Genomic DNA, 27620 nt, shown 5'->3' with positions numbered 1-27620 from the left:
GTGTTTCAAGACTTGAAAACCGTACAGGAGGTTCCACAGCGGGATCAGAAGAATTTGAACTAATGGTTGAGGCTGTTTCTGATAAAATATCATTATTTTGAATTTTAGATGGGTTTTCCATATGTAAAAGCTGTAGAGGGGATTCACAAACAGAATCAGAAACATTCAACTACATACTCGTGTTTGACTTGCTTGATTTTTCACCCATACTAGCTTTCTTAATGCTAACATTTTTTCACTGCCTGTGTATGCTTGAAATCCAATTGTTGAAGTATTGCAGGAAACAACTACTGTAGTCAAATTTCTGAGTTTATCTTTGTGAAATAAAATAATTTTAGATCACAAAACGTCTTCTTAGGTCACAGTCACAGATACTGTGACTGTGACTGTGAGCCAAGAAAAAGAGTGCTTTTCTTGGAATTGAAAATGAGTTTTATAAAGAAACAAATAAAAGAGTGCAGTGATAAAAACATGTGCTTTTTAGAAATTCTGTTACAGGTAATATTTATAATTAATTATTTGTTTGAAACTAGAATAAATGTTAACTTTTAACTGTTTCACAATTTAAGGATACTTTACCACAGATTTTCCCACAACTTTAGCACTGTTTTACTAAAATGTACACTAAATAATAATAATAAAGTTCTTATAGTGCTAAAAACACTAAACACATGTTACTGTTCTATCAAACACCTTACCTAAGAAAAGATAAAGAGAGAAATTCTTTTCCGGCTTATTCACACCTCTTCATATAGTTGAAACTAACATATGGGATTGTGCTGTGGGACTCATCATCCTGTACTGAGTTACTTAGAATATTTCGCCTGCAGAAAATAGCCATACTTATAATGGCAGGTGTGCACAGACTGATTTCGTGTAAAACACGCTTTCAATCCTTCCAAATTTTAACTCTCCCTTCATTATACATTTATGAAATGATAATATACTATATATTTAAGTTTGATTCTATCCAAATTGGCGCGGACCTACACACGTATAACACCAGAGTCCGGGAACAACACAGACAGACTCCTCACAGATTACATCTTGCAACCACGCTAACTGTTGTAGTTTAAACAGTTTTGAGTTACGAATGTCTCAATTACACACGAACCCCAAGTAAAAAAATATAGTAATAAATACGTTGTTTTATTAGTTTAACTGGTTTGGCTTTTTGTAAGTTTTGATAATACTATGTGTATTTTGTTCCCTAACCCCACACACCTTTCACTGTCACCAGGTACATAACTGTGATTACTGATGTTTAGGAAAATCCTTTGTGAGGATGTGCCATGGCAGGACGTGATCTCAGACCTGAACAGGACCGGCCAACCCTGGACTAAGACTCTGAGTATGTTAAATCATACTCAGAGGTTCCAATTGCTTTTGGAATTCGAAAGAAGAGAGGCGGAGAAAAAAATATCATTCATCCAGCAATCTCTTCGAATTTCCAAAGGCAACAAGGACAATGAACTCTTAGTCGAAGTAAGTAAATACTTGTAGATAGCCCACTGATGAAAGAACTCGTCCTTACTTGAAAATTCTAAGTAGCCTATTATTTATTCAACCTTCTATGAACAATCGGTATTAATTATTATAGTAGATGTGGATCCAGAAGTTGATTGGATATTGGGTGTGCTATAGGGGAAGAGGACTGGATATTTTGGAATGGAAGTGTGCAAAACTTTGAATTTATAACTTATAAAATGGTGACTTTCAGAATTTTAAGACAACATGTTCAAGAATTGTTCCTTACTAATATGTGAAAAAGTCATTTTCCAACGTACACAGTTAAAATGATTTGGAGTTGCAATTGATAACCGGCTTACGCAAGTGAACAAATAAAGAAAAGATGGACAAAACGGAAAAAAATTTAAAATAAAATTATAAATTTAATTAAGATTCAATGAGTGGCTGATGGACTCTAAATTTCACTGATATTAATATATAGGAATATCACATTTAATTTACTCACAACAGTAATAAAGCAATAAATGTACTTTTATTATAGGTAATTAATGTTTGGAGGATCCAAGAATCAGTTTATTGTAATAACTATCTGTAGTAAATTCTTGGCGAGGGATTTGGATGTTCTTATTTAGATAGATACTTTTGTATATGTTTAATTGAATCGTAATTGCACCAAATTTGAAGGTGTGGCTTGTTGCTGAATATGCTATAGGGAGCAGCAGCGGCTGAGGCTGACATACAGAGAGAATTTGCTGATTGTGTGACGTGTAGTGTATGCTGACTTCAGGACTTTGTGAACGTGAAACTGGGTCATGGTTCTATTAATTTGCTGCCCCGTTTATTTATTATAAAGCTGGCTCTATGACAATGTATAGAAATTTCAATTTGGCTGAACTTAAAAACTTCATGGAGGAGGGAAATTCTCTGTTGAATGTATAGTATTAATTATTATTAATTTACCTGTTTAGATGGCTTTTGAAGTTTGATATTCTTATGGGTCCCCTTGGGTTCATACTATTACAGGGGAGTACTTTTTTTGGGTTAGTTTGACTCTGGATTTTGACCAAAAGTTTTGTTTTCAAACCAGCACCATTTTATTTATGAATTTTGATTAAGCGCAACTTTCATTCCTTTCATTGTAAGGATTACTAACTTAGGTTTCAGGATATAGTTATATTTAGATTATGTATGGATCTTGACCAACAAGAATAAATGGTGTATGTTTCCTATCTGAGTTACTCATAATATTTAGCAGGAAACAAGTTTTTCTTCTAAGGACACTTTAAATTTGGGGTGTGTTTTCTTTGAAAAACATCTTATACTTGAATCATGTGCGGTTTGCAAAGAGAGTTTAACCTTGACATTTCCCATTGATTATTTTCTTACGTTATATTTGCTATCTTTATGTTTTGCTTAACAATATCCTGTTCATGGCAGTTTTATCCTATTTATTTGTAATTAAATTGGTTGAATAAACAATTAGAAGATGTTGCTGGATCTGGATTAAACGAGGAAATTTAATTTATGTAAACTCAAACATTAAAAAATTTTTTTAAACCATTAATATTCAAATAAAAACGTATTTATTCCTCTCAATAACATGTAATTAATAAATTGAACATACTATGGCATTCGGAGAATTAGAAAACATTTGTAAAAATATTATCATTTTAGAGAAATTTTCATGCGAGACACTTTACCTGAAAAGTTAAAAAAATTTGAATGTAGAATTGTGAATTTAGATTCTTATTTAGGAAGTGGAAGTCATTGGGTTTGTTGTTACAAAAAAGGCAAATTTGCTTACTATTTTGATTCATATTGAAGAATTGGAGACAAACCTGAACTTGAAGAAAAACTTAATTAAATTACAATGATTCTCAAATTTAAGACTATAAAGATCCTCCAATTTGCGGACATATATGTGTATTTGTAATATTAAATGAACTTGCAAAAATAAAGGTTTTTAATAAGTTGTTAACAAATTATATAGATTCATAAAATATTTTTTAACGTGTTTGGTACACCAATAAAAACAGAACATTCACAAAATATAGGTAGACTTAAATACTTTGACAAATAAATTGAAAATGGATTGCCAAATCTGGCAGAAGGTTATAATTTATATTTTTTTATATTCAAATTGAAGATTTAAAATGGGTCTGAATATTTATTAAATTTACTCGAGATAAAACTAGATTTATAAGATAAATTTGAAAAAGTATTGAAAATTTTTAAAAACAGTTTTGAAGATGGAGCATTGTTTGTTACTCCCGGCTTGTGCTAGCATATACCTTTAAAGTGATCATCATTCTCACTTATACAATGACAGAGTTCGTTGAAAAAAGTACTGTTGGAATTGCTATAATGGTTGCTACATTGTACATTTTTTATAACTATACTGTTTTTTGTTATATGACTTTAAACGTTTTCAACAGATGCCATTTTGTTTATAATAAATCAAATAACACACTTATGTTTTTGAATTTTTCTCTTATGTGTTCCAGCTATGTGCCAAATTTTTTATCTATAGCTTTACTAGTTCTACAGATAATAATTGTTAAAAAAAAATCCATACAAAATGGCGGCTAGCTGCTAAACGACACATTTCTCAACCTATGCTTATAAGACAATTGTTGCTCTGAATCACAAGTACTATCAGCCAAAGAAGTTTTTGACAACCTTTTGTTAGGATATGGTTGAATAGGTGAAAATAAACAAAAAATGTTCCTTTAACACTGTGGTCTGTTTCGCTTCATTTGGCGTCTAACTGCCTGTCTTTATATTTAGTAAAGAAAGTCACAACTCAGAAACTGTGAATAATTTAAAAGCAGTAAAATTAAATAAAATTTATGTAAAATTTATTAGAAACCTACGAGAATAAAAATGTTTTCAAAATATTGCCTTTAAAAAGACAACCTTTTTAATATTTTATTTGCTACAGACGGATGATAGATAACTGAATAAATGGATGTTTACTACTCTCAAGCAATTTAAAAGTGCCTAAATTATTGACTGAATCGGATTGCACAACAGTGTTTTCAGACTTACAATACAGGTAATCGGCTAAAGTTATGGTGACATCCTACGTATCTATCAAATCCTTTAGAAAAAGAGTTAAATATAACAACAAAAATCGTTTTCTCAACTCTCAAAGAACATTACAAACTGATAGAAATAGTTTTATAGACAGTAAAAAAATCTGTTCGCATGTAAATTTAATGATTTACATCTGTTCCACTATGTGCCGCCACTTCATATCACGTCGGGACTGGAGCAGTCTACTGAAATCAGTACCTATATTCAGTATACGTTCTCATTGAAAGTTCTGCAGAGAGATTGTACTGTTCTGAAGCACTAAATCTATTAAATCTGGTAATTTGTATTTATTTACTTTTTTTTGACATAACACTGCCTTTCCACATTTTGGGAAGATGTTCCCCCAGCCAGTTCCACCCTATTGTATGGATCCACTCCTCTTTTTAGACATATATTAAGAGGAAAATAAAGGACATATATAAGTAATAAAATAAATAAAGTATGGTATTTTGTAACAATTAGCTTCCAGGACAGATACAAGAAGGTTGTTGGTAGTTAAGGTTTAATCTCCTACACTGACTGAGAATGTACTCGAAGAGAGAGCAAGCCCTCTATCTTCATCTGAGTACGCAGTTACACAGTGACATCTGAAATCTGTTGTCTATTTATGTCTGAAGAGACGAAACAACGTTAAAACATCTTCACTATGTTCGGGGTGTCTACTCCTTTACTCAAATTGGTGTTCACCAGTAAGGCCTTGTGCATAGCAAAGAGTGGTTACCCTCTGCCTTAGCAACTTTTAGGTTGTCGGGGCCCGAGTTTCAGACCTTGAGAAGGTCCTAGGAAACACTCACTCTATAAAGCCAAAGGAGATGTTATGAGTATACAATATGTTCAGTTGTGTGTTTTCAAATCTTCAAATTCAAATTCCTAAACATTTTCAAAGCATTTATTCAAAGCCCTTTGAATAAATTTTCTATAAAGTTTACAAAGTTAGTTAGCTTAGTTTATAAAGTTTTATTTTTAAGTGATTAGCTATTTTTAATATAGAATACAGATTTATTCATGATTCGATATTGAAGTTAATCAATTATCTGCTGTATGTTTACCATAAACCATACCTATTGGTCAAGGAGCCAAGAGCTAATTTGCATTGCATAAGCGCACATCCTGGCGTTTCTTAAAATTTATGAATGAATTTCAGAGAAAGAAATCAAAAGGGTGAAAAAAATCAAACAACATTTTTTCTCAGCTCATATTTTTCTTAACCTGATACACTTAAAACTATCTGGCAGACATGTAAATACAAGTCAGCATCAGCTCACCTGATACAGGCCGACTATTTGGTTGCCCTTTACCTAGTTTTCAGACTTTAATATAACTGTTATGTTTGTGTCTGATGGTTGATTTTAAAATTGATTTGATTTTTAAGCTAAGAAATGTATTATCTGAAATAAAAATTGTTTAATATTTTAACCCTTCTGATACACTCCTATTCTACCACCACCAAAACTAAAGTGGCTGAGCGCTATTGATTTAAAGAAAACCCAGGTTATGAGCTTATACAATACAATTTGGCTCTTGGTTCTTAAGACACAAGTCTTCTGAATAAGTAAAATTTACTTTATTTAAAAAATAAATCAATGTACATTTGTCTTATCTAAAAAGCTAATTAAATAAGGAAAGTAACAGCTATTGTGTTGATTAGGTGGCCGAGCACCCTCAGAAATCTGAGAAACTCCTCCATGGCAAACTGAGAGTTGTCTTCCATAGCAAGCCACTGCAAGAGTACTTGGCTACCATCAAAGAAGTAAAAAAAGAAGGGCTTGTAATTTCCTTGTAAGTATCACACGTTTTAAAATTCTAGATATGTATATTGTCTAAATGTATTATCATCATGAATCCGCATATATGTGTAAGAAGCTAGCAAGCCTGGGTCTGATCCAATGATGAACTCTGTATTGATTTTGACAAGCTAAAAATTAATATCGTTTTGAGAGGCTATAAGTAGGTTGGTCTGAATTCATTTCGCGGTTATACAAGTGTATGTCGTAATAAAGTTATAAACAGCTAAGCAGTGGAAATTTTGGGCATATTTTGTTGGTGAGGACACTTCCTTATGTGCTGCCCCAAAACAAAATGTTTAGTTTAGCCCCTTGGTCTAAAATATGCAACCTTACTACTTTACTTGGCCATTTGGGCACACTGTTTTATCATTAACTTTAGAAATATGTCAAAATTTCCGTAATTTTCATTAATGTTTGCTTAGATACTGTTACTTTTAGTGCGTTTTCAGGCAGTAAACTTTGGAAGATGGTATATCTCACTGAAGCACATCCAAAGCAATTCAGTGCAAACTCATGTTTTTTTTTTCTTCAAGCAAAATTCTTATTGCTTTCTTGCATAATCAATCTTATCACCGTTTTTTAAATATTTTGGAAAATTTTCTGTATTATATCCGAACAAAACTATTTTGTACCTTAGACTCCCCTAGAGTGAAGATTACATGGATTTTAATGTATTAACTAATTTCCAAAATGTATGTACCTCAATATATACAGCATGTCCCAGAACTCTCAACAAGGTTTTCAGGTATTATTCCTAGACCAAAGACAGATCAACATTTCATATTTAAACTTTTGAAAACTCAATAATTACACAAAAAGCCGACATTATATTTTTTTGCACTTTACTTTTTATTTTTGAAAATGACTTTTTATAATAAGTTTAAATTTGGTATAAACATTTATAAATATAAGGACCGAATTACAGAACATTTTCAATTTGTTAGAAGCTTTATTTTAGAAATAGCGGCTACCTTAATTCTTTAAGCTTAAATATCTTTAAAAATTTGTATGATAAAAAAGCCACAGTCTTATTAAATTATATTTAGACAATGTAATCACAAATCCATCAATACCAAAAGTTTAAGAAAATCTGTTGAAAGTCATTCCCCACACGTCAGTTGGTGTGTTTTGGTAAACAGCGTCTACATACCTGTAGATTTCATTCTTGTCTTGTCAGGGTCCATCCTGCCGCGCCACCGCCTGGGCCGATACGGCAAAGTTAATCCCCACACTTGAGTTGGTGTGTGTCGGTAACAGTCAAATTTCAAATTGATTTACCTATTTATATATTATCCTAGACAAATAACTAATTAAAGAGGGTACAAAATAATATGATTAATATTATATTATTTATTTAAACATTATTGTTTGACTACGTAAATGTTACAGAGATGAAACTTCTGAGTTTTTTGAAGATGATGTAGCAGATGTAGAACTACTGCCAAATTACTTCTACCTAAAAACGGTGTTCAAGGCGTGGAGATTACTGGAGAATTTCGGCAGTACATATCTCTTCCTATTTTTCCCTGCTACGATATCAACAGGATTCAAGAAATACACAGTAAGGTAAATATCACTAGCAAAGTGAAAATTCTACATTACACTTTAGTTAAAGCACTTTTCATTTCATTCAACCAACAATTTTATTCCTTATTTATAACCTGGATTTCATTGAAATTTTAATTAAAGGAAAGAAAATAAATTTATTTACATTAGTTCCTCTAAATGGTGTGTGGTTTTCAATTGTTCAAATCAATATTGCATTTATTGTGATTGCATAACATCACAATTGTAGAATAACATTTGATGGAATGGGTAGTTTAGATGTTCTAACCATTTATAGAGTACTATTTAAAATTTCAACCAGTCATGTAATTTCCTTCTGTTTAATCAGAATATTTTTGTTTTTGAGATAAAGCTTGTTTACTGGTCTATATTTCAATCAATCAATCAATCAATCAAACAAAAAAAAACTGTATGGATGTTGAAATTCCAACTGGTAAGCGTTATTGGCCTTGTGTCTGAAGATCAGATTGGCATTTGATCAAATTAACAGTCTGTACACTTTAACAGGTAAGAGTTTAACAAATTAAAAATAAATCTAGTCAGATCAAGTACCTGGGTGTGACTCTTAATGAAAACCTATTGTTGAAACCTCATCTAAGTTCTCAGTAATTTTTCATGGCTTATATTTCCTTGGTTCTAGAGTATGAATTGTCTTTGTGGGGTAGTTCATATGTTTCAATTTTGTCTAGTTTAATAGGTGTTTAGAAAAATGCATAACATTTATATGTAATACTATTATTAGAGAACATTCATTTTCATTTTTGTCAGTAATCGTAATTTGCCATTAAGATACTTGTGTTTTTAAACTTTTAGTACTTTTTCTATATTAAGAGGTAACATTGGACTTGTTATTGACAACTCTAGTTATACTACTAGACTCAGTAATGACATGCAAAGGTATTTGAGAGACTTGTCCTGAATAAGATTATTTTCCAAGTCAGAAATATGCTACATCCAAGTCAGCACGGGTTCCTGTCTAACAAATCAACAACCACTAACATCGTACAGTTTCAAACCTACATCATAGAGGCTTTTGCACAAAGACAGCAGGTGGACTCAATAGAGCTGTAGAGCAATAGAGGATATGCCACTCCATCTTGATCCGCAAACTTGAGGCTTATGGCTTCACAGGACCTCTTCTCAACTGGTTTGACAGTTACCTGCGTGGGCGCATGCTTCAGGTTAGATACAAGAATATCTAGTCCCACAGCTTTCCAGCTTCATCTGGCGTCCCACAGGGTTCTCACCTAGGCCCCATCATGTTCAACCTATATATTAATGATGTCGTTAATGCCCTCAAATACAACCACCTGCTGACGATATAAAATTATTCATGAAGATTTCTACCGACCATGATGCGGCTCTGCTGCAGGAGGACATCAACTTGGTTGTCCATTGGTGTAGTACGAACAAAATGTCTTTCAATATCAGCAAATGCACCTCTATTACTTCGCACCATGAACCCAATCATATTTGATTATTCAATCATGGATACACCATTGGTCAGGGTTAGTGAAACCAAGGATCTTGGTGTTATATTTACCACCAGTCTAAGTTGGGAACAGCACGTTCTGACCACATGCAGCAGAGCCCTCAAAGTTCTTGGTCTTCTCTTCAGAGTTTCTAAGCCTTTCTCCGACCTGCGCATCTTGAGGACACTGTATTGCTGCTTGATAAGACCACACCTTGAATATTGTTGCATGGTGTGGTCCCCTCACCAGTTGTACTTGAGGGATGGCATTGAGAGGGTGCAGAGGAGGTTTCTTTAACTTACTTTCACTTGAAACAAGACACTCCATCCAAGACGTTCTCTTCTTGTACAAGCTGGTTAACGGAATCATCGATTGCCCAGACCTGCTACAGAAAAAAAACAGTAGCAGTCGTGGGACTGCCGATAGAAGTGAAAACGGAACTATTAAGTTGAGAGTAACTAAAACTATATGCAAAAATTATATGAAAATTTTTAATGTTTTATTTATTAGTTACATATGATGGGTTAAACAAATCATGAACAAAATATAAATACAAAGTGGTTGAAAAAATAATTAATATACAATTATCTTAACAATATCTTACTAAAAAAGTACTGTAAGTATTAAAGAATATTATTTTAATAAGAAAAAGTTCAATGCAATCATTATACTTGTTGTAATTGCTCAATATTAATAGTTAGTTAAACATAGAATACAAGTGAGTAAACACCGAGTGAACAACAGTGAGTTGAACACCGTTGTAAATAATACAGTTATTGCTACGGATAAAGTATATAATTGCAATAACAATTAAACCCACAATATGTTTAAAACTAATAAATTAGTTAAATTAACTTGGTTCTTTCGTAAAGGTATTTTTATTGCACAATAAACTAATTTATTGAGTTAATACGGTATCAGTGAGCCAATGCGCCAACTACAGTTCCGGCAGAAACGTTCACTCATCACTTCATACGCTACTACAGGCTAAACTAAACTTCCAATAAAAAAATGATAAATTACAAAAAAAATATTCATCTATTTTCACACAACTTTCTCGCTGACAAATTTTGCCTGACCAAAAAATAAAAAAAATCCTCGCTTACTACTTTTTTCTTGTCATTGTAAACGCTATGTAAAATGTAAACAATAATCAAAATTATTTCGAAATTTTTTTAATATTTAAAAATGTAACCAATAGATTGCCAATATTAAGAGCTTTAATTTGACGCATCTTACAGAATTGTACGACATTGGCTTCACTTTTAAATCGCGAGAGGAAGCCGTAAAGGTCACTGATTTTCGCAGTCTGTTTTCATACTCCGCCGGGACAGTTTTAACACAGCGAGACTGACTTTTTCATGCAGGTTAGTAGTCCGCGGCCAAGTCTACGGTTAAAAAACACAGCGAGACTGACTTTTTCATGCAGGTTAGTATCATTAGCATGTCGGTGACGCGAACCGAGGATTTTACCCTCTACCAAAACGCTCAACGCGCCTAAAGAAGTTTTCACTTCAATAAATTTCCAAATTCCCACTGGCACAAGATCTAGAGTCCTTTTTGCAAGAACTTCGGTGACAACTTCCTATGCAGCCAACAGTCCTGTGATTACGATGCAGAGGCTTGGATGCTTGCTACCAGAACACATGGACTTTTTCTGCGCTTCCTTCAAGAGAGCTCTATGTGCTTCTCAGTGCTTGACCACTCAACTATGAATTTCCAAACACACATGTGGACGCACACACACACACACACACACACACACCTGTGCTCGTGTTTGGTTTTTGATGGTGCTTTTAGGGGGCCATACCCATAAGTGCCTTATTGCCTGGCAGTGGGCATTTTTGTTTTGTTATTGTTATTTACTTATTTATATTGTTGTTAGTATATCCAATTTATTATTTTTATATTGCTCATATAGTTTATCTGTTTCTGTTTGTTGTTTTTATTAGTATTTACGGCTGTTCCTTGTTGCCTTTTGTTGATATTTATTATTGTTGCCTCATTTGTTTTTTAGTTTTGTGTTAGTCATTGTTGCTAACTTATTACTATAATTATAAATTATTATGCTCGCTTTTTTAATGGTTGATCCATTGGAAATAAAAAATTAAGTTAAATAAAAAAAATAAAATAAAATGACCAATATTTGTAATTACCTAAGCCAAACTGTTCTTTATTTCAAAAATGTTTTCTATTTTTAAGTTATAAGTTTTTTTTTATTTAATTCCAAGTGAGATTAAAACTAATAGATCTATACATATTTTTCAAATGCTGAAGGTTTAGCTGTTGAGTAAAAGTGTTGAAGATGTTGAAAATGTTTAGTTGTTCAATTAAAATATTTTGTTCTTACTATATTTGGTATCAGAAAAATGAGTGCCATAAAAATTGGCTGGGTTATTATAATTAATATGTGTAATTTTAATGGTGTAGTGTAATTTTAGTTAAATAGTGTAATTAAATTTGTAATTAAGTGTCAACTAAGAAGCTAATGATGACTCCTAACCAAGGGCAAGATTTTATTCTTTCTCGGTTGGTGTTTTTGTTTCTTTAATCTGTATATTGCTGTGTACTGTATTTACATTTATTTGAATGAGAAAAATAAATATATTTATTATTATTATTATTATTTATCAAATTTTCTTAACAAAATCTCATTCTTGACTTCCAAGAAGCCGCTCCCCATATAACGTCAATTACCTATTTGTTGAGAGCTCTCATGAGTAACAGTTTTCCCATGTACAGGCAATGTAACTGATTCTGTTTCTTAACCCTTTGATTGCAGTATATTGTGTGGCTAGCCGAGTAGTTGTGCTGTTTTTTTATTTCTTTTTTTCTTTTGTATGAACCGCTCAGACGACAAATTGTTGGTACTACGATCGTTTTATTCATTTTTCGTAATCTAAGTAAACATATGTGTTGTATATAACTATTTTGTTGTATTATTTGATAATTATCTTCTTTTGCATTTTGTTTTCACCTTTGTCAAAAAGATCTTTGAAAGCATACAAGCCCATTTTAATTAAAATTTAACTAAAAAAGTTTATTCCAGTTGTTTTACTTGACTACCTTAATTTTACAAAACAAACGAAGATGTTCTATTCATGCATAAAGTTATTATAACATATAAACTTCGCTACAATATACTTCTTAGAAGATATCCTAGAAACACTGGCGTGCGCACAGGGGTTGCCAAAGGTGCACAGGCACCTGCTAATAAGTTAATATTTTTGTTATATAACTTTTGGTGCGAATATTATATTGTTCAGTAGTACAAGAGTTACGTTATTCGGCTCGCCAGTGCATGGTTTTATGTATTATTTACATTGATATGTTTGTAATGCGTTTTTCCTCCCTGTTCTATTTCTTGCTGCCTCTCCTCACACCACTTGAATGATGTATAGCCCACTGCAAAATAGTTCTGTGGATTTTAAGAATTCTTTGTTTCAAAATAATTGTCAAAAAGCTTCAAAATTCATAATTTTGAGTACAATTTCCAAACATTTTTCGGGGGAGGCCCGGAACCACTCTTTTTGTTGAACTAACCCCCACTCCACCAAGCCTCTTGGTATGTCAAGCACCACCAAACCATGAATCGGGGCAAGCATATGCCTAAAGTTATTTAGTTAAACAATAATAGACATCCAGTTTTCACTCTGCCCATCATACCACCCCTCCCCAACCCACACACAATTGATAATTGCCCCACCTCTGAACATCCATCTAGAACAAACATCAGAAAGGTGAATGTCGCGGCTATATAGCCTAAGTGATTACCAGAGCACTGATACTGCTGTACGAGAATACTCCACACCAGCGGTGATGGCTCGTGGTTTGCTTGTGAGTTACTCGTCTACAGCAGTTAAACTGGCATGAAATGTAGACATGTACATTTTCCAACAGCTAGAATTGCAATCTTGAATATATTCCCTATTATTTAATATTCCAGAGTATTTAAAAGGACTATTTTTGTTTTATAATTTGATTTTTTTCTTTATAGTAAAATTTTTATCAGTATATCTTTAGGTATGATAGACGGGGCAACACACAAAAAATATTAATCTGTCACTTTTGTAGACACTATTGATGAACATCCCCTACATTTCATGTTCCTATTTCTAACAATTCCAAATTTAGCAAGAGGAGATTGTGTATGTGCAGGCATGTGTTTTGGCTTTTTTCTATTCTTTTGCACAATTTGTTTTGGTTTCAATTTCGGGCTGGTATAGAGCAATAACAGCTGTAAAAGTTTTCATTTTTTAGTTAATTTTTGAGTTTTATTTTTACTCATGACTTTTTTGCACTCATGAGCACTATATAGTAAGTTACATTTTGTATAATTATTAAATATGTGTGTTTTGTACTAGTAGATTTGTTTTCTGATAACATTTGGTAACTTGGAAAAACTATATTCTAATAAATTGACCTTTATTAACTATATTGTAAAATTTTCATTTTTAAGTTTGTATTTATTTATTACATGAACGTTTGTCAAATTACAATAAGTAGAATCAATAAGTTGTATTGTTCATAAAATCCAGGAATTCTTCAGTTGTGTACACAGGATTCTTCAGCAGAAATTCTTGAACCAAGCTCTTCAGTCTGTTTTCAGTCAGGTTTCGGAGGTGGTCTGGAAGGAGGTTTTTCAGCTTTTGGCCCTTGCATGATAGTTTTTTCTCATAGAGGGCTGCTTTATGTTGGTGTAAAAAGAAACTGTAGGCATGGCATGTGGGGTAGTTATGAAGGCCCATGTAAGTCTGCAGATTTAGTTTGTCTGCATATTAAATGGTTTCATAGATACAGAGCACAGGTACTGTGAACATGCCTAGTGTCTTATAGGCTTGATGACAGCTTTGCTGGGACTCCAGATTCACAATGGTCTTAATTGCTTCTTTTGTAGTACAAGTACTCTCTTGAGGAGCTTCCTGAGGAGCTTCTCCAGATTGTGACCTGTATTGAAAACTTATATTTAATGTGGATAACGTTTTTTTTTTAGACAATGGCAGAACACCCAGCTCAATGAAGAGCAGAAAACAGCTGTCGAGAAATTTTTGGGAATGCGTAAAGTTCACCATTCTCCCTTCCTGCTGTTCGGGCCTCCAGGGACTGGAAAGACAACTACTTTGATTGAGATCATTGTGCAGGTATTAAATCTTTAAGCTAGTTGTACACTGTAGTACACAACTATATTAATAAGGAAAAAAGTCACTCTTGTAAACTAATAGAAGATGTCTAGAGTACATGTGGTTGTAGGTTGATTGTGTGGTGTTTTTAAAAGTTAACTAAACAATACTGGTTGATGGATGGGACAGTTAAAAACATATAGTACATGTGTTTAATATTACCTCAGTCTGAATTATTTTCCAAAAATAAATGTTAAAAGATTTGTATAAAATGTCCTGTTTAAATAAGTAAAATCAAACTCAGGATAGAATTCGAATAAACACTAGAGCTTTTATTAATTTGAATGAAAAACAGAGGACAGCAGATAGCGTCATAGAAGGTAACACCTAAATTAAATGATTAAGTAACAGGACTGAACATCAGATGCAGTCCCAGGATTTCATTTTGGAGGGATCTCATTTCCCCCCAGAAAAAATTGAAGGCCTAATAACGCATTTTTGATTGAAATCTTAGCTTAAAAATACCTAATCTAATAGTAATTATGTTAGCAATTATTTGCTTTCTAACTGACTTCCTTTTACAGTATGTTACTACCTAGGCGGAATATGACCAAATCTTTGTGAAGATTTTTTTGTTTTGCTTAGCTTTCGATACAAGAGCTACTGATTTCAGGATGATATGATTTTTATGAATTATTGTGATGATAGTTCAATTATGTAATCAATATTTACTTACCAAGGCACAGATGAACTAATGCAGAAGGTCTGAGCACTGCTGGTTTTAGGATATTGGGTGTTTAGGGGGAAAGGTTTGATAACAAAGAGTACAGCCAATCCAGGTTGCAGGTTCCACAGGTCAACTGATTTCACTAAGGAAAGTCAACTTAGCAACAGTATGTGGTAACCACAATACTCTCCCAATGGTGGTGAAATTGGTTTTGCAATTTAGCATATTGCCAAGTTTATATTTTTCTCTTAGAAACCACTGCAAGAATATTATGTTATTAAATATTCATTTTATTATGAAAATTAGGTGTCTCGCAAATTATTATAAGCACATAAAGATAACGGTCAGAAATTGACCATCTGTCTGGAAGACCCCTGATATTGTACAGTACAATTTAATACACTTTAATAATATGTCATAAATCATGTGCAGGCAGTGTATTTACCTATAAAATAGAAATACACAAATCATATTTGAAAACCTTCAAATGTTATAACAAAATATTTATCCATTGTTCATCAAACAAAGATGTCCAATATTTTGTGGCAACTAACCTAATAATAAATTAAAATCATAGTTTTAGTACTCACACACATGCACTCACACATACACACGCACATTTTCAGGTACATATAAACAAAATATGAACATTTAGGAGGAAATCAAATGTTCTGATTCAACGTTTACAAAACCCATATAATATTTGATTATGTGTAATGTTCTATGTGACAGGTATGGTATAAATCACAAAGAAGACAGCTGATATGTGGACCATCAAATGCAGCGTGTGATTTTCTTATGCAACGCCTCATTGCTGCCCTGCCAGATGCCAAGATTTACAGATTGTTTTCAAAATCAGCCACAGTAAGTTACAGTGTTTTGCCACTCATGCCATTTCTGTTTTACTAATTTGTTTTAATCTTAAAAACCTGTAGATGTAGTGTCAGCTGTTGGTTGCCAAACATGTTTCTAGTTTGCATTGTGCCAAAGTGTATGAGGGGGTACCCAAAAAAAACCGGAATTGTATTGCTGGCAGCCGGCAGCGTGTAGTACACATTCCTGCCGCTATGCGTGTGTCGCGCAACCCATTGCGAGCTCAGTGACCCCAGTTCCGTTGTCCTAGTGCATTCTGTTCGTTCGTATTGACTGTTTTCGCTAACCCTGTTTTGTTCTTGTTTCGTTTTTTGTCATGGCAAGTTTAAGTGAACAACGTGCAGCTGTGAAATTTTGTTTTTTACTTGGTAAAAATGCTGCAGAAACTATTTTAATGTTGAATACAGCTTACAAAGATGATGCTATGGGGAAAACTCAGGTCTACGAGTGGTTCGCTCGATTTAAAAATGGCGACTTGTCGATTGAAGACAAACCTCGTTCTGGACGTCCATCAACCTCTCGAACGGACGAAAATGTTGAGAAAATTCTTGATCTTGTGCTCACCGACCGTCGACAGACAATTGAGGAACTATCAGAGAGTAGTGGGTTAACTTGGAGCTCGGTTCAGCGAAAAGTTCGCCAGAAAAGACCCGATTTGTGGCAGACTGGAGACTGGTTCTTCCACCACGACAGGCACCGGCACACACAGCCATCTCAGTTAAGCAGTTTTTAGCCAAAAACGGCATGGTTCCGCTGCCCCACGCACCTTACTCGCCTGACCTCGCTCCATGCAACTTTTTTTTTATTTCCACACATGAAAAGAGGCTTGAAAGGTCAACGATTTGACAGCGTTGAAGAGGTTAAGAAAAAAACGAAGCTCAAGCTTGCAGGCATTTCTAAAGATGACTACAAAAAATGTTTTGATCAATGGAAATACCGTTGGGACAAGTGTATTAGTTGTAATGGAGATTATTTTGAAGGAGATAAGGTCGTATTGTAAAAAATTTGATAATATATAATTTTTATAAAATAATTCCGGTTTTTTTGGGTACCCCCCTCGTATGTCCCATACTGTATCAAGGAGAGCCAGGCCAAAAATTATTTTTCTACAGTCGTCCACATTAAATGTTATAACTTTGTTACTTTTGGGACATAACAGTTATTTTTTGCATTTCTCCATAAAGATATATGTTAAACTAATTTATAACTTAGTTAATTGTGCATGCTTTAATAATTATTCCTGGTGGTGTTCCACAAGTCCCACCCCTGGTATCTAGTAACTATTTTGCTCCAAGAAATGCACAGCCCAAACATTTCTCAAACTGTAGAAGGTATAGTAGTTTACACCCACGGGTGTAGTACTTACCTTCAAAAATTGACTGAACTATCTTGAAAAATCTTTTTACACTCAATTATATGAAAAATGTGTTATTATAGAAATTCATGATTTAGTTATTATATAGTATTTTGTTTTTTAGTATATAGCTAAAACACACAATAATGTGATTTTCAAAAATATTGTTGTGTAATGAATACAAACAATAACATTGCAAACATTGAACTTATATTTAGTTTTGGCGAATCTTTAAACGGATCCTGGCTTTCCTTACACATCTTATTGACATCCGTAAAAATGGACGTAGACACATATTTTAAGCATCCATAAAAACAGACGTTGGCACTAAAAGGGTCAAGAAACTCGCAGTACACAAGTTATTTGTTTAAGCAAATTGTGAAGAACTTGTGTTGATTAATGAGTAGTCTGTTTAGAAACATTAATATTCATAAGTATTTACTTCTACAAATTACTTACACACATTTTACCACCCGTCTGTAATACACTATTGGCAATTTCTTATGCATTCTTGCAAAAGATTAATTCATATTCTTTGAGGGTCAGAGATTGTAGACAGTTTTTGCTAAGACCCGAGGAGAATATATCTTATCAAATTCATCATCAATAATGTACTTAAAACAGAAAATACATAGGCCCTACTACTGTACTTAACTAACTTTAATACTTTTTTATTATTTTACACATATTTATAGAAAAAAGAGTCTGTAGTATAAACGTTTGTAAATACCTATTTTTAGACATTTTATATCCTAGCTGATAAAAATTATTAAAGTGTAATTGGACTTAATATCTAGTGTAGGTTATATTGAAGTATACAATGTAAGTTTAGTTAATAAAATATAGAGGTTATAAAGATATTCTATGTAGTTTATATAAAATTCAAGTGTAAATTATTATTATTACCAATCTAAAACCAGATACAGCTCTAAAAATAGTGGTACAAGCATATAATTTTTCATTATGATCTAATAGATGTATATAAATAATTTTTAAAGCTTTATTTGAGGTGATGTGTGAAATAATTAAGAGAAGAATGTTAACGATATAGCTCCAGGGAATTCTGAAAAAAACTAAAAATCACCTTTTTGTTATTGTTTTGTAAAATTTGTTAATGTTTTGTGTTTAAATCGTATTTTAGAACAAACAGTACTAAACTTCAATACTTTATTTAACTGTATTACATTATGTAATGATTGCAAAAGCTGATTTCACTTTCTCTTTACACTTAGTGTATTATTATTACATTGTGGCTTTATTTGATGGGAAAGGACTTGTTGAAAAAGATAGATTCCACAAACAAACTTGGTGCTATTCTGTCATCTCCTGGATCTAGTATTGGCTCAATCTCCACCAATGAGTTGGTGTGTCCTTTCAAATGAAAGCAATGAGTGAGATTAACTTATCCTTAAATTAGTTGAACATTTAATTAATAACTAATAATATAAATGGTAATGTTGGTATAAAGCGACAATTTGTACTTTAGGTTTATATTGCAGGCTATGTAAAATATTAGCTGTTATAAGATGTTCAAATTATTTGATTAATAATTATTATTCAATTGGTTGTTTTGTTTCTACTCTTGTTATTTACAAGGAAATTAAGTTCATTAGCAAACAATCTGTGTTAATAATGTGGTGTATTTATTTTGTACTTCAATACGTAATATTCGTGAAAAGGGTTCATTTATTTTGTCCAGTGTATATGCAGTTTTTTACATTAAATTTATAAAATGTATACTGTTTATAAATTTCAGTTTTTAAACTTTTCATACAGTTTTATGTGATTTTCAACTTTTAAATAAGAGAAAATAATAAAAACTTTTCCTAAAAAACACTTGAAAAATATAGGTATAATACTAGAAAAAGATTTGATTCTATAAATGATTTTCAAAATATTTTCGGGGAGTCACCCTTGAAACCCCCCTCTCCACGACAGCCGTTCCTCTTTTTCCAACATTAGTTGGTCACTTTGAGATGGAAGTTTCAAGATGATTTCATTATCAATAGCTAACTGGATGTTATTTATATCTCAGGTGTATCTTATTATTATTATTGACTAATATAATAGATCTTTATGGAGCACACTTTCTTACAAAGTTTCTTCCATGTAGTTAAAAATTGAAATCATTTATACAATTCAATGTATTATCATCAAATGTTCGCCCCTCTATCCAATCCTAAATAATACAAGAGTAGTGATAATAACGACAATTTTGCTTTATTTAATATTTTGAGCACTCATACGTAGTATACACAAAGTGATCTAATTTAGTAGTTTCCAATCAGCATGTACATTGTTCAAATATGTAGTTTATGGTAATAAAATTAATCATGTCTTATTGATTGATTAATAGGCAGCTCAGCCACCTCCGGAAGTGGTTGAAAACAGCAACTACTACCAGACGAAGGATTTGTTTGAGGACTATCTTACACCTGATGTCCTGGACTGTGACATTGTAATCTGCACCGTTCTTACATCTATGAAGTAAGTTATATTTTAGGTCAGCATTTAGAATAATGCTGTAAGCCAAACCAGCTATAATGAAATATTTGTACACTTAACTCAACGTAGGATTCTGGTTTGGATCTTACACTAATCTACTTTTAATTATCTACTTCTATTTTATGAGCTCTTGGGAAGAGATTCTATCCCCCTAATCCTCCTTAGTTACATTTCTGCACAGTAAAATATGTTTTATGTACAGTACGTATTGTTAAATATTTTGTTCTATAACTAATATTAATTGCAAAATCCTTTACTGTTACTCCTATTGAGAAATAACCAAGGGATAATTGAACCCTTTAGGTATTAATGATTTATTTAATGTTTTAGTTTCCCTATCTGGAGAATGAGATACAAATTAGTCAAATTTCAGCTTTCCCTGATGCTGGGAAGTAGGAATATTAGTTATTTTGTGAGAATTTAGCCTTTTAAAGCTATAGGAAAAAACCTTTACATAAGTTACAAAGTGTTATATGAGACACACAAAAAGATCAATTAAAGATTTAAGATCAACACCATGAAAGAATAGTCTATTAATCCCAATTTAATCTTTTTGCAGTAATAACACAATAAAATGAAAAACGTCTATTGTACATTCCATTGTAGAAATATGTTTTGTTACTTAAAATTAAGATTTATAATTTTACCTATTATTGTAATATTTGAATTTGGTTACAGACTGGCAAGCATCACCAGACTGCAGTTTGGTTATTTGTACATTGATGAGAGTGGCCAGCTTAGTGAGCCTGACTTAGTTATTGCTGTTTCGGTGTTACTAAGTGGGAACAGCAGAATTGATTCCAGCAGAATACTTCTTGCGGGTGACCCTTTGCAACTGGGGCCAGTTATTCACTCGCAAGTGGCCACGGACTTTGGCCTTGGTGAATATAAATAATTTAGTGTATTATTTAATATAAATAAGTTAGGTAATTAGTGACCATTTCCAAAATATTTTGAGGATTTATCACTTTTAGCTGTTGCTTTTTTTCTTTTGGGGATAGGATGGATATTCTATTTTGAAATTAAAATTTCAAAGAAAGCATGCCAGAAAACCTAAACGTTACTCATAATTCTTTGAATCTTAGAAAATTTGGATGATTTACATCACCTAATCCATCACAATTATTCAAACTGACCAAATTAATCTGGCCTTGTGTGCTTCTTACTCTATACGAGGTCCAATCAAAAAGTATCCGACCTCGTCGTGTATCGCGGCTTCTGCTGCCAATAATGAGATAAGATTTGTTGCGACAATAGTTCCTATTATGATAAGGAAAGGTACAAAGTCTTATCTTGATCCCCCGACTGGTTCGCCGGAGACGGGTCAGTATGTACTGATAAGTCAAGTGCGCGTATCGGTTTTATCTAACTGTGAAGATGACGGAAAAAGTGGAACAACGTTATTGCATTAAATTTTGCGTGAAACTCGGAGAAAAACAAAGTGAGACCATTCGGAAAATTCAGCTAGCATTCGAAAATGAGGCAATGAGTGTTACGCAGATTAAAGAGTGGTATAACCGTTTCAAAAGTGGTCGAACCTCGGCAGAAAGTGACGCGCGTTCGGGCCGACCAAAAACAAGTCGAACTCCGGAAATCATCGAGAAAGCAAAAGTTTTGATCTGTGAAAATCGTCGAATGACTGTGGAGGAAGTAAGTACTGAGTTAGATGTCAGTTTCGGATCAGCTGAAGCAATTTTAACGGATGACTTGGGGGCCGGGTAGCCGCAAAATTTGTGCCAAAATTGCTGACAGACGAGCAGAAGCAACGGCGATTGGATGTTGCCGAGGACATGCTGCAATGTTGTGAGGATGATGCGGACTTTTTGACATCGATAATAACTGGAGACGAAAGTTGGGTCTATGGATATGACCCTGAGACCAAATTTCAGTCATCACAATGGCAGTCTCCCCAGGATCCTCGGCCAAAAAAAGCAAGGCAAGTTCGAAGCAATGTCAAAGTGATGCTTACTGTTTTTTTCAACCACCGTGGAGTTGTGCACCATGAATGCCCCTGAGGGTCAAACTGTGAATGCACAGTACTATTTAAGTGTCCAATGTCGTCTCCGAGATGCGATTCGCCGCAAAAGACCTGACTTGTGGGCGTCTCAAAATTGGCGGCTACACCACAACAATGCGCCAGCTCATTCTTCCCAGCTCATTCAAACTTTTTTGGCGAAACACGGCACTCCGCAAGTTCCTCAGCCTCCGTACTCTCCAGATATGGCTCCATGCGATTTTTGGCTCTTCCCCCACCTCAAAAAACCATTGAAAGGCACCAGATTTGAAAGTCGAGAAGTAATTATGAAAAAAAACGACGGCTGATCTCATGGCGATGCCGAAAAGTGATTTTCAAGACTGCTTCCAGAAGTGGAAACGTCGCTGGAATCGTTGTGTTGCTTCTCAGGGTGCTTATTTTGAAGAAAATTAACGCCAGCTTTTTTCAGGTAACTTCAGTTTTACGTTGCACCAAAAGGTAGGATACTTTTTGATTGGACCTCGTATTGTGGTTTAATAAAAAAGCACAAGTTACTCATTTCAATTTACTCATTACCAATCATTAAAACTCACAAAATAATGTTTTATGGTTATAAAGTGTATACATTAATTTTAAATAGTGAGTAGAAATTCACATACCATCGTTCCAAACACAAAGTGGCATAACTGCCATAAATGTAAAACAATAATTTTTCAAGGCCTGACTATAACCGTGAATACATTCACCATATGATGCAATTACTATTTATGAATATAAATACACATGTAATCATAGCCATGAGTATATCTGTTGCTTATCAAACAACTTTAAAACGAGGCATAATTTTATTTTTACCCTTTTGAAAAATTGTGTTTTAGCACATTTGTCTTAAAGTTATCTATATACTTTCAACAAATAGGAAGAACAGACCAGAGATTTATCAAAGTGTTTCTGAAAATAAGTATCTTTTAAAACACATTTGTAAAATTAATTTTGCAAATCTGAAATTGTTTGTGAACAAGATCCAGCTATTGACCACAATACTTGAGACACCACATGCAATACAGCAATCCAAATCTCTTCTCATGACTCATCGACAGTACTCCTCTATCAGGCTGTCTCACACTTTGTTTTAATCAGGATAAATAAGATTTCTTTGTTATTTATCGTTATAATTAACATGCAAGTTAATATTAATAACAAAAAACTGTCTAAGAAGTTTGAACACGATTTTTTTCAGGTGTCAGTTTGCTGGAGAGACTGATGCAGTCAAAGTCAATTAGCGAGGAGTGTTTCGCCCACTTAGTCAAGTCATACAGATCACATCCGGCCATTCTGCATGTTCCAAATTTATTATTTTACAACAATATGCTCGAGGTATGTAACAAATTTTTCGGTTTAATAATCAGGATAAACCAGGGCATATCTGTGCTTGACGGTAAAATTTTTGGTCAGATCTAATGTAATTAACATTTATAGTCGAGTAGTTCTGTGCCATAACTAATAATTACCAACCCTTTAATGAGTACAAAAATTACCTACAAATTATTATTATTTAATGAGTTGCATATGCTGTGCGTCATGACAATTGCACTCAGGCGTATATTTGGCCGTAAAAGACCGCTGGGGTGCAAAAGTATACCAAACTCTTACACACGAGATAGATCTACACATTACCACTAGATACCACCATGAAACAGAACTATAATTATTGTACATCAATACCAGTGAGATAATAGAACCATGATTATTGTACAGCAACACTAGTGAGATAACTGAACTATATTATTATACAGCAGCACCAGTGAGATAACTGGTCTATAATTATTGTACAGCAGCACTAGAGAGATACCTGAACTATAATTATCTCCAATAATCGGTTACTATTGAATAACAATGCTACTGACACTTGCTACGTGACATCACGTGGTCTATGTATTTTATTCCATATGTTGTTAATATCTGTTTGATAACTTCACGTCACTGGTTGTGTATTCATACCCTACTATATTAAAAGTGTAACTACTTTTACCTTTGCGATATGGAAAACAGTAGGCATACATTTTGAGAACAAAACAAAAAAGTCAAAAGCCCCAGGCGTCATTGTTACTCAGCAGTAAGTGTAAATGTGATTAACGTGAATATTCACGAGGGTCTGAGAGAGTTAAAAACTAGGACTATATATTAGTCTTTTTTTATAAACTGTAGTTGTGTTTGGTGGATATAAACTTATGAAACAGGTTGAATGAATAGTAATTTGTTATTACATTTATCTTGGCTAGCCTATTAGTACGTTGAGTGAAGAAACTCAAAACCGATTTTGTAGTTACTAAGTTAACTAGAAGCAAAGTCAAAAAAGCACTATCAGATTACAGTTAAATCAATGATTTTCTGGTCTTTTCAGCAAATTCGTGAATTATAGATTCAAAACTAATGCTTCTAGCCAGTTTGAATGCAGTTGATAAAATTCTAGGATCAAGATCGGTCAACCTAAGTGAGGGTAGGGTGGCATGAGGCTGGTGGGGGCCCACACGCTGTACTATGAGCTGTTTCTAGGTCTTCGTACTCCACATAGCTTAGATTTTATATTTGGACTCACCGGCCGATCAGGCTAACGCCCTCTGTTTCGTAATAGTATAATTTTTATGTTGCCTTAAATTTTAAACAAATAATAAAAACTTTTATCTAGACCTCCATACAAAAATTTTAAAATTTAATTTTACATTCTATATTATACTATATTTGTTCTTTAGTGGCGGTGAGTTCTGTCTAAAGCTGCTGGGCCCCCTCGACCTGAGATTTCGCTCTCCCTGCCCCCCTTCCTGTTGGGCCTGCTATTATGTATTAATTTTACCTCAGTAAAGTTCTAGTTAGTCTGTACCTGTCTGTAGGAAGAACAATGGGTATAAAGTAATTTGAAACTCAGTTGATGGCCTGTGGAGAGGCAGAGTTGACATCATCTATCTTTTGTGAATGAAAAGAAAATCATTGTGATGGAAGGGAGTGTTAGAATTCTAAGTAATGTGAGACTAGCCAAACGTAGATTTAATCCTAAAGTGGGACAGGCAGGAGAAAATTATGATCTGATAACCTGCTAAATGGAAGGACCTTTAGGTCACCATAAAATATTCTTCGCTCCTGTCTTTCTAGTGCAAAATAGTTCATCTTTTTCATTTCGATGGTCAGGGTTACCATGGGTTCCGCGTCACTTGCTAACAACGATAAAAAAACTGTAATTTCACTTAAACTTAAATTAAATATTTTTTACAGGTGATTGGAAATAACACCCAAGGTGTAGGTTGGGAGTCACTTCCCAACAAATCATTTCCTGTCCTATTCCATGGTGTGGAGGGAGATTGTAACCAAGATGCAGATACATACAGGTGAGAAAAATAAGTTTTAGTTTCATTATTTTCACTGTAGTAAAGAGTAAATAATTTAGGGTTTGTCGTTCTTCCCCATAAGATAATTGTGATCTTCCCAAGTATAGCGGCCACCATTAAAAATGTGAACAGTTCTTACCACAGCAATGATGTAAGAATATAAGTGAGTGAGAATAATTATTGTTAATGTATTGACAAAGTCCTCTGTCTCCCTCCCCTCAGTGGAGCTGGCTGTCCTGCTTAGTGAAGGTGTAATTTCAAACATTGTTGGGCCTCCATAAGAGCCACGTACCTCAATTAAGTCTTTTTTTCAATTGTAATTGATGACTAAATGGTAAATGTTTTTGATAACAGGATTTCAGACATTTGCCATTGTTATAGGTTACTAAAGTGTTATAACAATATTGCAAATGTCCAAAATCCTGTTATCCTTTCAAATCTTCCATTTCCAACAACAAACTTTAAACAAAGAATGTTTTTGATGTTGCAACGTTTTATTTTCTGCAACCCCATGTTGTCGCGACTGGAAGAGGGCACCTTTCCAGAGGAATAATATTTAAACGTGGATCAGCCACTAGACTTCCCCTATCCAAACCCAACCAGCTTTGATGACGAAAGATAAACTAATAATTTAGATACGGTTCCAAAAGTTCTCTAACAATTATACTTAAGCCTAGACAACACAACACATCCTCCGCTTTCCATTTGCTAACCTAGGCAGGAATCATCGTACCAGAACCTGTCTACTAGGATTCCTGAAATTAGGAGGCTCCCATTGTTAAAACTATGACCAGCGCAGCTGGCTATCGTGTTTGCATCTACTGATAAATTACGCGCGCCAATTTCAAATCTATAGAGGCACTCGCCACATCCTCCCCTCCTTCTCTGAGGAGTATGAGGGAAATTTGGTTAGCCATTACGAGTGGTAGGAAGGGTATGAGGAATGTTATCTGGATAGAAGTGAATCAGTTGTACTTAAATTGAGCCAAATATCTTAAACTAGAAAGCAGAGCTTGCTAAAATTTAAAAAAAAACACTACCATGCAAAAGGCGGTGCAGAAACCGCGCCCATTCTCGCTGAACAGCTCCAGTCCTCAACCACAGACAAATTCAACCCATAAGTGGAAAGCAAAGAAGAGCTATCTATCACCAATATGTCACATGCCTGCTATATACTTCTAACTCTTCCACTGTTAAGGTGGTTTACTTTGAAAGGTTAAATAATTTATAGAAGATAATCTAAGTAAAAGGATTCAGGAAACCGTGTTTGACTGAGAATCACAACCTTCATTCAGCCCCATCATCAGAGTCGGATTTCTCTCCCAAAAGAGGCCAGGTAGGAAAGGAGAAGTTAAGGAAATATTATTCTTGTGTAACTCATTAGAATATTTCTTCCATCGTAGCTGGCCAATAACCTAGTCCTGTTCCCCTTACTTCCCTCTCCCCCTCCCGCAATGGGAGACAAGCCTGCTACCAACAAGCAAATCCACCAGACGCAGAAGGAGTGGGAGTGAAAGGTCCCCATGACCTCTCTGGAAGAACATATACAATTGTTTTGATCAATTTCTTTCATAATTTCAAATACAGGAAAGGTAGTGAAAAGATGATATGGCCATTGGAAATGTAAATCCAAATCTAACTGATGAGGTCTCCTAGTGACTACAGTCATAAGAGGCAAGGATAAGAGGAGAATTGGTCTGCTAAGACATTTCTTTAAAATTATCTACACTATTAGTTTCTCAAGATTGTTTGGTGACATATGGCGAGTAGTATTCCCTACATGGAGTGTTCAGATCGAGAAGTAATGGGCCAACAAACAATAACTCAAATAGAAAAAACTTCTGTTAGCTCAGAGTTATGATAAGTTAGTAGGCCAGGATAGGATTGGTGATAACCATTAATTTGTGGATAGGATGACCACTCTATATAACTAACACATACAAATAAATGGTTGTAAATTAACACGTATGCTCGAAAATACAAATTAATACTTATCAACAAAACATCATACACGAACACTAAATTACACAGAGATAAACATTTATATTAATAAATAAAGTTTGACTAACAGGTGTGTGTGCTTCGCTATAGCTTTAGCCTAGTTGTATATAGGATATTACTTTGTTGAATAGTCGACTATAAAGGAAATGTTAAATAATGTCGGTTCTTATACCATTTATCAATACAAATTATTCTCTATTCCTAATTGCCTTACGTTATAACTTAACAAAAAATAAATCGATAGGATAGAGATAGTAAAAGATGTGTCAATGAAGTGTGTTTGGGGTTGTG

At 33.8% G+C, this 27620-nt stretch overlaps 1 protein-coding gene across 1 annotated transcript in view; it reads left to right on the top strand.

Annotated features, from left to right (window-relative positions):
• The window catches only part of LOC124369418 (putative helicase mov-10-B.1), a 31007-nt gene extending 5675 nt beyond the window's left edge, over window positions 1–25332 (top strand). Inside the window, exons 2-10 of the mRNA XM_046827425.1 lie at window positions 1269–1485; window positions 6215–6345; window positions 7743–7919; window positions 14385–14532; window positions 15971–16102; window positions 19822–19952; window positions 20649–20851; window positions 23186–23322; window positions 25216–25332. Coding sequence (XP_046683381.1) covers window positions 1269–1485; window positions 6215–6345; window positions 7743–7919; window positions 14385–14532; window positions 15971–16102; window positions 19822–19952; window positions 20649–20851; window positions 23186–23322; window positions 25216–25332 — 1393 coding nt within the window. The remainder of the gene's footprint in view (window positions 1–1268; window positions 1486–6214; window positions 6346–7742; window positions 7920–14384; window positions 14533–15970; window positions 16103–19821; window positions 19953–20648; window positions 20852–23185; window positions 23323–25215) is intronic.
• Window positions 25333–27620: the final 2288 nt, after the last annotated feature.

Source organism: Homalodisca vitripennis, chromosome X (genome assembly GCF_021130785.1).
Source record: "Homalodisca vitripennis isolate AUS2020 chromosome X, UT_GWSS_2.1, whole genome shotgun sequence".
Taxonomy (NCBI): Eukaryota; Metazoa; Arthropoda; class Insecta; order Hemiptera; family Cicadellidae; genus Homalodisca; species Homalodisca vitripennis.
The sequence above is the reverse complement of the archived record's forward strand: the minus strand, read 5'-3'. Positions and strand labels throughout refer to the sequence as shown.